The 13,119-nt window shown below is 34.1% G+C and overlaps 1 protein-coding gene across 1 annotated transcript; it reads right to left on the bottom strand.

The window, feature by feature from the left end:
• Nucleotides 1-12,019: 12,019 nt before the first annotated feature.
• LOC120116825 (40S ribosomal protein S8-like) lies at nucleotides 12,020-13,119 on the bottom strand. Its single transcript, XM_039137242.1, has 2 exons — nucleotides 13,115-13,119; nucleotides 12,020-12,695 (listed from the first exon to the last, which is right to left on the bottom strand). The coding sequence occupies exons 1-2, from the start codon at nucleotides 13,117-13,119 to the stop codon at nucleotides 12,020-12,022; spliced, it is 681 nt and encodes a 226-aa protein (XP_038993173.1).

Below are 13,119 nucleotides of genomic sequence, written 5' to 3'. Positions count from 1 at the left end.
CTAGTCTTCTGTCTTCGTCTATCACCGGTTGAATACCCTGTCGAAGCACTCTGGCTTCTCTGGTTAAATCGTGCAAGTGATGAGTTACTTTTTGTACGTGCCCCAAGAAGTCTTGAATGACTGCATCTCTACTTTCTACTGAGTCTGTCCTCAACGAAAGCGCCTTTGGAAGTCTCCATTGAAAGGAACTATCTGAAACTCACTTGTTTGCTTCTTGGATTTGTTAATAATGGCATGTTATCTTTGAAGGGACTCTTCAGGTCAATAACATTTTTCTCGTCTTGCCCCTACAACCTTTGCCAGCTCAAAAAGTTGACTTTTGGTGTGCTCAGTGTAAATCCCGGTCTATTCTGAGTCCTTTACAATGCAACAGAGTGGTATATTCTTCGATTGCGGGTACCATGCCTTCTTGGTTGAATTGCCTTATAGATTATCTCCCTGACCATATTCGAACCTTTGTGTTTTCACCTCTTGTATTATAACCCTTTTGTCCATTAATGCAAATTATTTACGTTTAACGAACACATTTTTGGTGGATCAACACCTCTTTTAAATAATGCAAATGATAAAAATAAAATGAAAGAAAAAATGAAGGAAAAATTTAGAAGGATAATGATAATAATCAAAACAATAATTAAAATAAAAAGTTCTACCCCACATGTTATCTACCCCACATGCTTATTATTCCTACCCGGACATGATCTCTATCCCGCATGTTAATTTTGAACAAGTCCTAAACGCATAAATTTCTAGTTCACATGCTTTGAACAGAAAATAAAGAAGGAAATAATCTCAAAATAGATTAGGGTTTGAAATGAGGTTTTAGGGTGGGCTCAAACTCCTTGTAGTCTCCCAGTTTAGGTTCTAAAAAAGGTACCCAAGCTCTCCTTGCTGATGCTCCCTTGAGCTTGCCAGACCCTTAGTCCTAAACCCATTACAAGCTTATGTGGACTAAGTTAAACTCGAGAGGAAACATTCCCTTATGCCCACACGGTGAATAAATTCACACGAAGACATAAGGTATATGAATCCCAAAGGTTACTTGCTAGGCTCGCATGGAGAATAAATTCTCATGAAGGCATCGCTTTTACCCCCACTTAAAAATGGTATGGAGCTCGGGAATAGAGCCTGATATGAAAATTTTGAAAATATGAAATCATTGAAAAAAAACTAGTACAACTATTTATTTGAAAAATAATCAAAGATAAACAATTGAAATCGAATAATAAATTAAAATTAAAATTTACTATTTTCGCATAAAAAGACAACCGAAAATTAATTCTGACCTGACTCACTTACCTGTCCCAAGCAAAGTCGACAAATTGTCATAACCATCTTTTGGTTGGTCCCAGAATTGGGGTTCGACTTAGATGAAATGATTAGAGTCGTAATCGATCTGTTGAGTTAATCGATCGACGAATATGGCCAAGAGGGGGTGAATTGGCAATTAAAATTTTGGTAGAAGCTTTTGCAGAAAATTGAAAGTAATTGCACAACGATTTAGAGTGGTTCGACTTTCTCAACCAAAGTCTACGTCCACTACCTTAGCTATCCACACTAAGGATTATCCAACAAATTCACTAATTTGTTCTTTCTTTTGAGGCCAAAGAGATAATCTTACAACTCCCTCAAGAATATATCCCAATTCTTGAGAACACCCTTTCTCAAAGAGAATATTACAAATTTGCAAACTTAATGAAAAACCTCACAAGGTAAATGTGTTTGGACAATTCTAGAACAAAGAAAAGAACACTCAAGAATGAATACAATTGAGTACAAGTAGTGTTCTTGAAAGAAAAATGAATATTGAATGAAAAATAGGCTTGAAGTGCTCAAACAATGAGTTTGATGCTTTCTCTTTGATTCTCTCTTGATTCTAGTTTCTTGTTGTTTCTTGTTGTTAATCAATGGCTTCTAAGCTTGTTTAAATACTCCTTCAATTGATTCTAAATGTTGGGGATGATTAGTGGAGTCAATAGAGTCGTTTAAGTGTGAAAACAATTAATAGAATCAGTTGGGAGCGCCAGTGCATCGATGCATACACAAGGTGTATCGGTGCATCAAGTGTAAAATTCAAATATTTTGACTGTTGGAACACTTAGTGCATTGGTGCACTAAGTATGCATCGGTGCACTAAGTGTGCATCGGTGCACTAAGTGTGCATTGATGTATAAAATGCATTCGATGTTTTGAATAAGCCTAAGTGCATCGATGCATGGAGAGTGCATCGATGCATAAACTGAATTCGATGTTCAATTTATTCATTGGTGCATCGATGCATGGATTGGTGCATCTGTGCATCCCTTTGAAAAATTGATTTTAGGCTTGATTTCGGTTCAAAATACTTTGTGAAAATTGTTTCATAAATATATTAAGTATAAAACACAATTTTACACATTTAGTAAGGTTTGAAATTGATATTGAAAGACTTGGAGTAATATTTTGATATTCGATTAAATCGAATATACTTATAAAAATCTTTGTAAAATCTTAAAATTCATTTATACTTAGTTTGTTATATCAAAACATAAAAATATTTTCAACAATCTCCCTCTTTTTGATATAACAAAACACTTGAGTAATTTTAAGATTTGTTAAAAAAATTTATTTTTGAAATCAATTTGAAAAGTTGAAAATTACTCCCCCTTACTATGATACATCTTCTCCCCTTTTTTGTTAAATCAAAAAGACTATAAAAAATTTAGCCAATTTATTTAATAATAAGATTAAGCTGCTAAGATCACAATCAAAAGAGAGATTAGCCATTAGTTTCATAATCAATATTCATATCGAATGTGAAATGGTAAATTGCTCATATATGTCTAATGATGCAAAAATAAGAAAATTCAAACCAAACTAAACATATATGCATTAAGTTCTTATAGCTAAAACAACCAAACAGTAATCCAAACATTAAATCATCCAAAATAAACAAACCAGAAACATCAAAATCAATCCAAGTTTTAAATCCAAGAAAACATAACAAGGAAAATCTACTCCATCAGAGGATCGGGAGGATGAGGAAATCGTGCTTGCATCTCAAGAGAGAGAGCATCCATACGTGCAAGCATCTGCCTTTGAAACTCCATATGTTGAGCTTCCAAAGTGTCTAAGCGATGATTCACCGCTTCATTGTTAGCAGTCAAATGGGATTCGATGGAAGCAAACTGTATATCAAATGTCTCCAAAAACGAACGAAAATATGGAGGCACTTGATCCTCTTGTGGTGCCGGCGCATTATCGGGATCGTCAATGTCTTGAAATAATCCTTGAAGCTAGGGATCATCATCTATAGCCAGTGCCAGAGAAGGAGGAGGGGCACTAGAAGAGCTAGGAGCATGAGGTGCTCGTGAAGAACTCACTCCCGGAGTTTGCTTAGAGGGTTGATAACCATTGACCAGTTTTCTCGTCCTGTTTCCAATCAGCTTTCTTCAACAAGGTGAGATTGATTTGGTTTTGGAGAGGAATTGGATTGTCAAGAGAGAAGTTATGACCGAGTTTGATAAAAAGGTTACTAAGAAGACATCCATAAACTAATGTTTCGACATGTTTTGAAGGAATAATGTTTATGGTATCCACTAGCTCAGTAAATATAATGTGTGGCAAGTTTATTTTGTTCTTATTCTTGATACAGTGCATCCACCATAAATCCCTAATACGAAGAGTGGAGTACCTACCTCCGGATGGTCTAAACCACCAAGAGATCATCAAATGAAGAAAATGATCGTGATGAGATCGTAGAGTACTAACACTAGCATTTGGAACATAGGGATATTCCACATTTTCTTTCTCATTATATAAACCATTTTCATCTAGCCCAAAATGTGAAGCGATAGACTCGGAGTCAATATGAATATATTGTCCTAAAAGATAGGATCTAATTCTTATAGTCCCACATTGAGTCTCGTTTTGAATACATACCGCATTAGAGTATAAAATGCGGTCTAACTGATGATAGACGATAGGTTTTAGGGAAAATAGTTTATCAATCTTCCATGTTTTGAGAATCAGAATGTATTCGAAGTCAATATCAATAATGGCTTGAACAGAAGGAATACGCTCTTCCCTGATTCTATAAGATTGGAAAGAGTTCATATACATATGGTAGAGTTCATCCCTACGACGCTCAGGTATATTAAAACAGGAACTTATAATGTTTTGGTCATTCGGGTTTAGATTTTGAGGAGGAATGGGAGGTCGGTTTGAACGACTCGATGAAGACCTAGGGCGTTTTGGGTTTAACATGATTTAGGAAACGAAATTAGAAATGTAACCTGCAATTTTGAAACACATGAATGCAAAATAATCAATCCCAAAACTCAATTGAGTCTGCAATAATTCAAGGTTCTCTAAACCGAATCCTAATGGGCAAAGTTTTTGAAAACTATTTGAAAATAACATTTAGAAATATTATAATTCATATAGTTTTTTATGAAAACAATACAATTAAATAAAAAACAATGATTTTCGAAAAAAAAGCATTTTTTATTTCTAAAATTCAAAGACAATGTTGAAAAATTGCTTGTTTTTGACAAAATTGATTGTGAAATCTAGTTTAGAAACATAATATAATCAATGCCTGATATAATATTCATCCTAGAACTAATCAAAACTAGTTCTAAGTTCAAAAATCAATAAAACAGAGGTTTTGAAATATTACCTTGAAAACTTCGAATTTGAGAGGAATGTGATGTTGTTTTGCACGAATTAATGATATAAGCAGGATTTGGAGTTGAAGAACGATTGAAATCCATAAAAAATACGTTAATTTGAGACAAATAGAGAGTTAAGAGAGAGAGAGGTGGTAAAGAGGTGTTTTGAGGGTTTTGAGACAAAGAAGAGAAACATGGTTTTTAATCAAAACCCGACGGATGCATTGATGCACATTCAAGGAGTGCATCGGTGCACCTTCATGGTGTATCGATGCACATTCAAAGGGATGCATTGATGCACTGTTAAGTGTATCAATGCATTAAGCACAAAAATGTCAAAAATCCATTTTAAACACTCAAAATGCTAAATCAATTAGCTCTAGTGGTATTGACAACTCATATATTGAAAATTAATCATGTTCAATCAATCAAATTAATCCTTAAACTATATTTGAACATAAAGTTAATTTTGACCAAAGAATATAAACTCCCCCTAACTAATAGCAAAGAATGCAATAAAAAATTATTATTATAAGCATTTTTCATTATTCTTAAAAATGCTAAAAATATTTTAAACACTAAGTGAAGATAGGTCAGTTAAACCTAAATTCTCTCCTAAGTGTCCAAAATCTTTCTTTGTCTAAAGGTTTTGTAAATATATCCGCTAATTTGTGCAAAGTATCAACAAATTCTAAAACTATATCTTCCTTAGCGACATGGTCTCTAATGAAGTGATGTCTAATTTCAATGTGCTTAGTTCTAGAGTGTTAGATGAGATTTTTAGTGAGACAAATAGCACTAGTATTGTCACACTTGATAGGAATAATACCTACTTCAATTCCATAATCAAAAAGTTATTGCTTCATCCATAAAACCTGTGCACAACAACTACCGGCTAAAATGTATTCCGCTTCAGTGGTAGATAATGCAACACAATTTTGTTTCTTTGAAAACCAAGAAATCAACATATTTCCAAGGAATTGGCAAGTACCGGAGGTGTTTTTCCTATCTAATTTGCATCCTCCATAATCTGCATCAGAAAAGGCATGCAAGCTAAAGCTAGAGTCTCTAGGATACCAAAGTCCTAATCTAGGAGTGTCCTTAAGGTATCTAAAGATTCTCTTAACAGCTAGTAAATGTGATTCCTTAGGACATGATTGAAATCTAGCACATAAGCAAACACTAAACATAATGTCCGGTCTACTAGCAGTTAGATAAAGTAAAGAGCCAATCATTGGCCTATATAATTTAATATCCACACATTTACCTCCTTCATGTATGTCAAGCTTTGTTGATGAGCTCATTGGAGTGTTATGTGCTTTCCCATTTTCCAGTCCAAACTTCTTGAGCATATCTTTGACGTACTTAGTTTGATTGATGAAGATGCCATCTTTTCTTTACTTGATTTGGAGTCCCAAGAAAAATGAGAGCTCCCCCATCATGCTCATTCACTTTGCATTAGCTTAGAAAATTCTTGGCAAAGAACATCATTAGTAGAATCAAATATTATATCATCAACATAAATTTGAACTACTAATAAATCTTTACCTTTATGTTTTAAAAACAATGTAGTGTCAACATTCCCCATTGAAAAACATTTTTCGATTAAAGAATTTGATAATCTTTCATACCAAGCTCTAGGAGCTTGTTTTAAACCATAAAGAGATTTTGTCAATTTAAGAACATGATTTGGAAATTTCGAATCTTCAAAACCAGGAGATTATTCCACATATACTTCTTTTATAAAACCATTTAAAAATGCACTTTTAACATCCATTTGATATAATTTAAATTCATGAAAACATGCAAATGCTAATAACATTCTAATTGCTTCTATCCTAGCTACGAGAGCGTATGTTTCATCATAGTCTATGCCTTCTTCTTGAGTATACCCTTGAGCAACAAGTCTAGCCTTGTTTCTCACTATATTACCACTTTCATCAAGCTTATTCCTAAATATCCATCTAGTACCTACAATAGATTTATTACTAGACCTTTCAACTAATGTTCATACTTTACTTCTCTCAAATTGATTTAACTCTTCTTGCATAGCCATAATTCAATGTTCATGTTTTAATGCTTCTTTGATGTTCTTAGGCTCTATGCATGAAATAAATGCAACATAATTACAAATATTTCTAAGAGAAGATCGAGTAGTTACCCCTTTGGATGTATCACCTATAATTTCTCCATCTTTGACATAGTTGTACTCTCTTGGATAAGATACTTCCCTTTTTTCAATGGTTGGATTCTCGAGAGGATCATGAGTTTCCTCATCTTTTGTTTCTTCTTTTGATGATGATTCTCCAACGTCATGTCTAACGTCATTTGCTTGTACAATACCTACACCATCATTAACACAAGAATCCTTCCTCAGAAGGGTATTATCATCGAAAACAACATGTATAGACTCTTCTACAACTAAAGTTCTTTTATTAAATACTCGATAAGCTTTAGAATTTAAGGAGTAACCCTGAAAAATTCATTTATCACTTTTAGCATCAAATTTGCCAAGGTTTTCTTTATCGTTGTTTAAAACAAAACATTTACATCCAAAGGGATGAAAATAGCTAATGTTAGGCTTTTTAGTTTTGAAAATTTCATATGGAGTTTTCTTTAAAATTGACCTAATCATTACTCGATTTACAACATAACAAGCGGTATTTGTGGCTTTCGCCCAAAAATATTTTGGCAAATTATTTTCACAAAGCATGGTTCTAGCCATTTATTCTAAAGTTCGATTTTTCCTCTCAACAACTCCATTTTGTTGAGGGGTTCTAGGTGCTGAAAAATTATGACTAATACCATTAGAATCACAAAACTCAGTAAATTCGATATTTTCAAATTCAGTGCAATGATCACTCCTAACACTAGTTATAGAGTAACCTTTTTCGTTTTGGATTATTTTTAAAAATGTGATGAAATGTTCTAATGCTTAATCTTTAATACTTAAAAATAGAACCCAAGTATATCTAGAATAGTCATCTACCAAGATAAATGCATATTGTTTTCCACCCAAGCTAGTAGTCCTAGTTTGCCCAAAAAGATCTATATGGATCAATTGTAATACTCTACTAGTTGATACGTCATTAATGGATTTAAAAGAAACTCGCTTTTATTTTCCTTTAGCACAAGCATCACAGATTTTATCATTATCAAATTTTAGTTTAGGCAACCCTCTTACTAAATCTTCTTGAATTAGCCGTTGCAAAACACGCATACTAGCATGTCCTAGTCTCCTATGCCATAACCAACTATCATGCTCATCCTTAGCAACTAGGCATAAATTAGTCATATCTATAGAACCTAAATGCACCATGTAAATGTTTCCTATTCTATGACCAACAAGCATAATCCGATTAGATACAATGTCAATAACTTTACAACCCTTAGTTTCAAACATGACATTGAATCTCTTATAAAAAAATTGACTAATACTCAAAACATTATGCTTTAATCCATTCACATATAAAACATTCTTAATTTGTATGGAAGAGTTATCACCTATAGTGCCTATACCTTCAATGTGACCTTTTGAGTTATCACCAAAAGTCACTTCTCCTCCATTTTTGGCGTTGAGCTCTATGAACTGGCTTTTGTCTCCGGTCATGTGTCTTGAGCATCCACTATCAAGGTACCATGAGTTTGAGTTTGTTTCCAGTGCCTTGTAGCAATGCTCATTTTCCTACTAACATAGATTAATTTTTGATTTTTGGTACCCAAATTCTTTTGGGTCCATATTCATTAGTTTTCAAAACCCTAGTCCCCTTAGGTATCCATTTGTGTAGGATATCCTTATCTTTAGTAGTAATGAGTTCTTTAGGAACCCATATACTTATAACGATTTTTCCATTAGAGGTTCTTCAGGGACCTCTATGATTGTAGTTTCTAAAACTTTTTCTAACAAAGTTGATTTTTGAATTTTCTCATTTTTTTAAAACGTTTTGATTCGAATTTATCAAAAGAAGCTTTAAGATCATCAATTTCCTTTTGTTGAGCATCATTGACTCTTGAAAGTAAATTTTGTAAATCAGTATTTTTCTTTTCAAACTCTTCTAGTTTGATTTGTAAATCTTTGATTTTACTTTCAAGATCATTGTTGGTCTTGGATATGAGGTTATTTTTTTTTTCAATTTTGAAATATCATTTTTGTATTTTAAAAACAATTTCTCATAATCCGAAGCCAACCCATTATATTCCTCTAATAACTCATCATAAGATAAATCATCTAAATCAAATGAGTTAGAGGTTACCTTTGAATCTTCCCCGAATGCCATCAAGCACAAGTTTGTTACATCTTGTTCCTCTTCATCGGAACCTTCTTCATCGGAACCTTCTTCATCGCTCCATGTTGCTACATGAGCCTTGTGCTTGTTCTTTGATTGACCCTTTCTCTTCAATTGCGGGAAATCATATTTAACATGCCTCGGCTTTTTGCATTCATAGCAAATGATCGGGTCCTTCTCTTTTGGTTCATTTTTGAAGCCTTCATTTCGTTGAATTTTCTTCCTCGGTTAGGCGTCATCATTTTTCTGAACCGTTTGGCAAACAATGCCATTTCCTTGTCATCATCATCTTTATCCGAATCACTCTCATCTTTTGTGAATTTGAGAGCAACTCCAATGTTTTTCTTCTTCTCTTTCTCCTTTGGTGTCTTGTCAATCTTATCGAGGTCCACCTCATCTTCAAGCATCATTTCATGAGTGAGGAGGGAACCAATTAGCTCTTCAAGAGTTAAGGACTTTAGGTTCTTAGCCTCGATGATTGTCGTCTTCTTTGATTACCATGATTTTGGAAGTGAGTAAACTAACTTCCTCACAAGCTTTTCGTTTGGAATGATCTCTCTATATGATTTGATACCATTGACAATCGTTGAAAATCTATTCGTCATAGCTTTGATATCTTCATTTGGTTTCATATGTGTTAGAAGACTAATTTTAGATTCTTTTACCTCGTCCGTGCCTTCATGAGTGACTTATAGTTTATTCCATATTTCTTTGGCGGTTGTACAAGATGAAACCCTTCCGTATTCATCTGGTCCAAGAGCACAAAATATGATATGAATGGCTTTGGAGTTGAGTTGGAACATTTTTGTCTCTCCTTCACTCCACAATCTTGGATGAGTGAGAGGCTTGATATATTTGTCTTCTATAACACTCCATGCTCCCATATCACTTGCTTGAATGAAATACATCATCATATTCTTCCAATAGGCATAGTTAGCTCCATTGAAGAAATGAGGCTTGTTGACGGGCATCGAATCAAGACCAGAGTTGAAGTTTGAAGTAGAGGCCATTGATGACTTGATTATCGATGTAACTCTTCCTGTATCGAATCAATAGGTGATTAAACCTTCAAATGAGTGAGGCTCTGATACCAATTATTGAGTTAATCGATCGACGAATATGGTCAAGAGGGGGTGAATTGGCAATTAAAATTTTAGTGGAAGCTTTTGTAGAAAATTGAAAGTAATTGCACAGCGATTTAGAGTGGTTCGACTTTCTCAACCAAAGTCTACGTCCACTACCTTAGCTATCCACACTAAGGATTTTCCAACAAATTCATTAATTTGTTCTCTCTTATGAGGCCAAAGAGATAACCTTACAACTCCCTCAAGAATATACCCCAATTTTTTAGAACACTCTTTCTCAAAGAGAATATTACAAATTTACAAACTTAATGAAAAACCTCATAAGGTAAATGTGTTTGCACAATTCTAGAACAAAGAAAAGAAAACTCAAGAATGAATACAATTGAGTACAAGTAGTGTTCTTGAAAGAAAAATGAATATTGAATGAAAAATAGGCTTGAAGTGCTCAAACAATGAGTTTTATGCTTTCTCTTTGATTCTCTCTTGATTCTAGTTTCTTGTTGTTGATCAATGGCTTCTAAGCTTGTTTAAATACTCATTCAATTGATTCTGAATGTTGGGGATGATTAGTGGAGTCAATAGAGCCGTTTAAGTATGAAAACAATTAATAAAATCAGTTGAGAGCGTGAGTGCATCGAATACACAAGGTGCATCTGTGCATCAAGTGTAAAATTCAAATATTTTGACCGTTGGAACACTTAGTGCATCGGTGCACTAAGTGTGCATCGATGCATAAAATGAATTCGATGTTTTGAATAAGCCTAAGTGCATCGATGCATGGTATGTGCATCGATGCATAAAATGCATTCGATGTTTTCATTAAAATCTGAGTGCATCGATGCATGGTGAGTGCATCGATGCATAAACTGCATTCGATGTTCAATTTATTCATTGGTGCATCGATGCATGGATTGGTGCATCCCTTTGAAAAATTGATTTTAGGCTTGATTTCGGTTCAAAATTCTTTGTGAAAATTGTTTCATAAATATAGTAAGTATAAAACACAATTTTACACATTTAGTAAGGTTTGAAATTGATCTTGAAAGACTTGGAGTAATAATTTGATATTCGATTGAATCGAATATACTTATAAAAATCTTTGTAAAATCTTAAAATTCATTTATACTTAGTTTGTTATATCGAAACATAAAAATATTTTCAACACGATCATTTTAAAATGTTTAGGTGGATTGGACACCATCTTACTTGATCCGCATTTTACCAGAAATGTGTCAGGTTTGGGAGTCGGTTACGATCAAGGAAGGATTAGCACCCTTGAACCGCCCTTTCGGTACCAATTAATTTTCCGGTTGTCTTTATGGAAAAATTTTAAATTTAAATTTAAAAACTCGATTCAAATTACTTACCTTCGATCGATTAAAGTATCCCTAAAGTCAAAAATATTGTCAGATTATAAAATAAAAATAAATATAAAAAAAGAAAAAAATATTAATATAATAATAATAAAATAAATGCAATATATAACAAAGATAAATAAAAGTTAGTAAAAAAAGGAAAAATAATAATAAAAATACTAAAATACTAAAATAAAAATAAGAATAATATAATAAAAATAACAAAAATAAAAACTATATACATGTGGTTATATGAAGCAAATGGGTATGGGTTTTGAAACCAATGAGTCTTACGTGTATATCATATTTTAAAGGGTTTTTTTACCCTACCATTTACTTTAGCAGCCGATTCTTTCATACTCAAATGTGAGGAAAGCAAACGAAAATCTTGGTCATTTTACCTTCAATTATGGGAGATCAAACCGTTGGATCGAGCTGTGGTCGGAGTACGTAATTCTTCTTGTTGTCTTCTACTGGTTGACCGTTCGGATCGATGAAGGGAGCCTCCGATCGCCACAATTATGCCTCGGTCGAATGGGTAAGCTCATTCCCTTCTCCTTGTTTTAGCTTTCTCCAAATCAGCTGTGATTGAGCTCAGCTTCTGGGTGAACTCCGAAAGTCCTTTATAAACAAGATTAACATCAATTTGATTGAGTGGGGGCAGCCTCGACAACAATTATATCTGCGAATGAGTTGGCGTGGATAACTGATCTCTTTTCCTTGTTTTTCTGGATCTTTTTCATGTAGAATTCTAGCTCTTTGCCCTCCATGATATACCCATCAACACGACCACACTGGCCAGGTTGTGAAGAAATGTAAGCCAATAAACGACCACTACTGAATTGGTCCTCAATATAAGAGTCAAGCTTGCGATTCTGTTGACGCTTCTCCAGCTTCCTCAAGACATGGTTGCTCTTCTTCACCTCTTCTGTAGCAGTTTCACCTTCCTCTCCCTCTTTTTTGGTTCCTCCAGCAATTTCTTTCTTCTTGTGACCAATGTCAACACCATAGTGCTGGAGATACCGCTGCTTGAATGGAGCAGCATCAACCTGAACAATGGCACTCTTCACCAAAGTTTGAGTACGAACAAACTCATTATTAGATGCATTATACACCACATCCAAAATCATGGTATTCCGAGTCACGGCCTCACTTCCCCATGAGTAGTTTCCTGTGTCAAGACTCAGTGCATGCCACTTCACGTTTCCACCATGAACACGAATCCTCCTTACGGTCTTGTTGCTGGACAGCTTTGTGTTTTCAGGTAAAGTGGAAGCCCCCACTTTAGTTGTTGTATCGTTTCCCCATTTATAGGAGCTGGAGGTTCCCCAGATTATGAAGCAAGGATTATGAAGCAAGTGTCCCACGTTTTGTTGAGTGTGGAGTTGAAGCTAATGTAGTGGAAGTAGTGGAGGTTGAATATGGGGCCTGAAGAAAAAAATAAAATAAAATTAATAATAATAATAATAATAGATTAATAAATAGCAATAATTATAATATATATATATATATATATATATATATTTAAGCCCGGTCTAAAACGGGTGTCTACAAGGGTCATATTCAGACTTGTTACCATTTCTCTTCGAAAGTGGCCTCATAACCCCAATTCCTCTAAGGCTTAATATTTATTTGCATCCAGATTGGCAATGTCTCAAAAATTCATGGGCTATAATTCTGGAGATTTTAGCCACTCTACGGTAAGTTGTGCGATTATCAGATTAAAGGTTCAAAACCTCAT

The sequence above is a fragment of the Hibiscus syriacus genome, unplaced genomic scaffold, assembly GCF_006381635.1.
Source record: "Hibiscus syriacus cultivar Baekdansim isolate YM2019G1 unplaced genomic scaffold, ASM638163v2 tig00000916_pilon, whole genome shotgun sequence".
Lineage (NCBI taxonomy): Eukaryota > Viridiplantae > Streptophyta > Magnoliopsida > Malvales > Malvaceae > Hibiscus > Hibiscus syriacus.
Note: the sequence above shows the minus strand (reverse complement) of the source record. Positions and strands in the feature narration are given on the sequence as shown.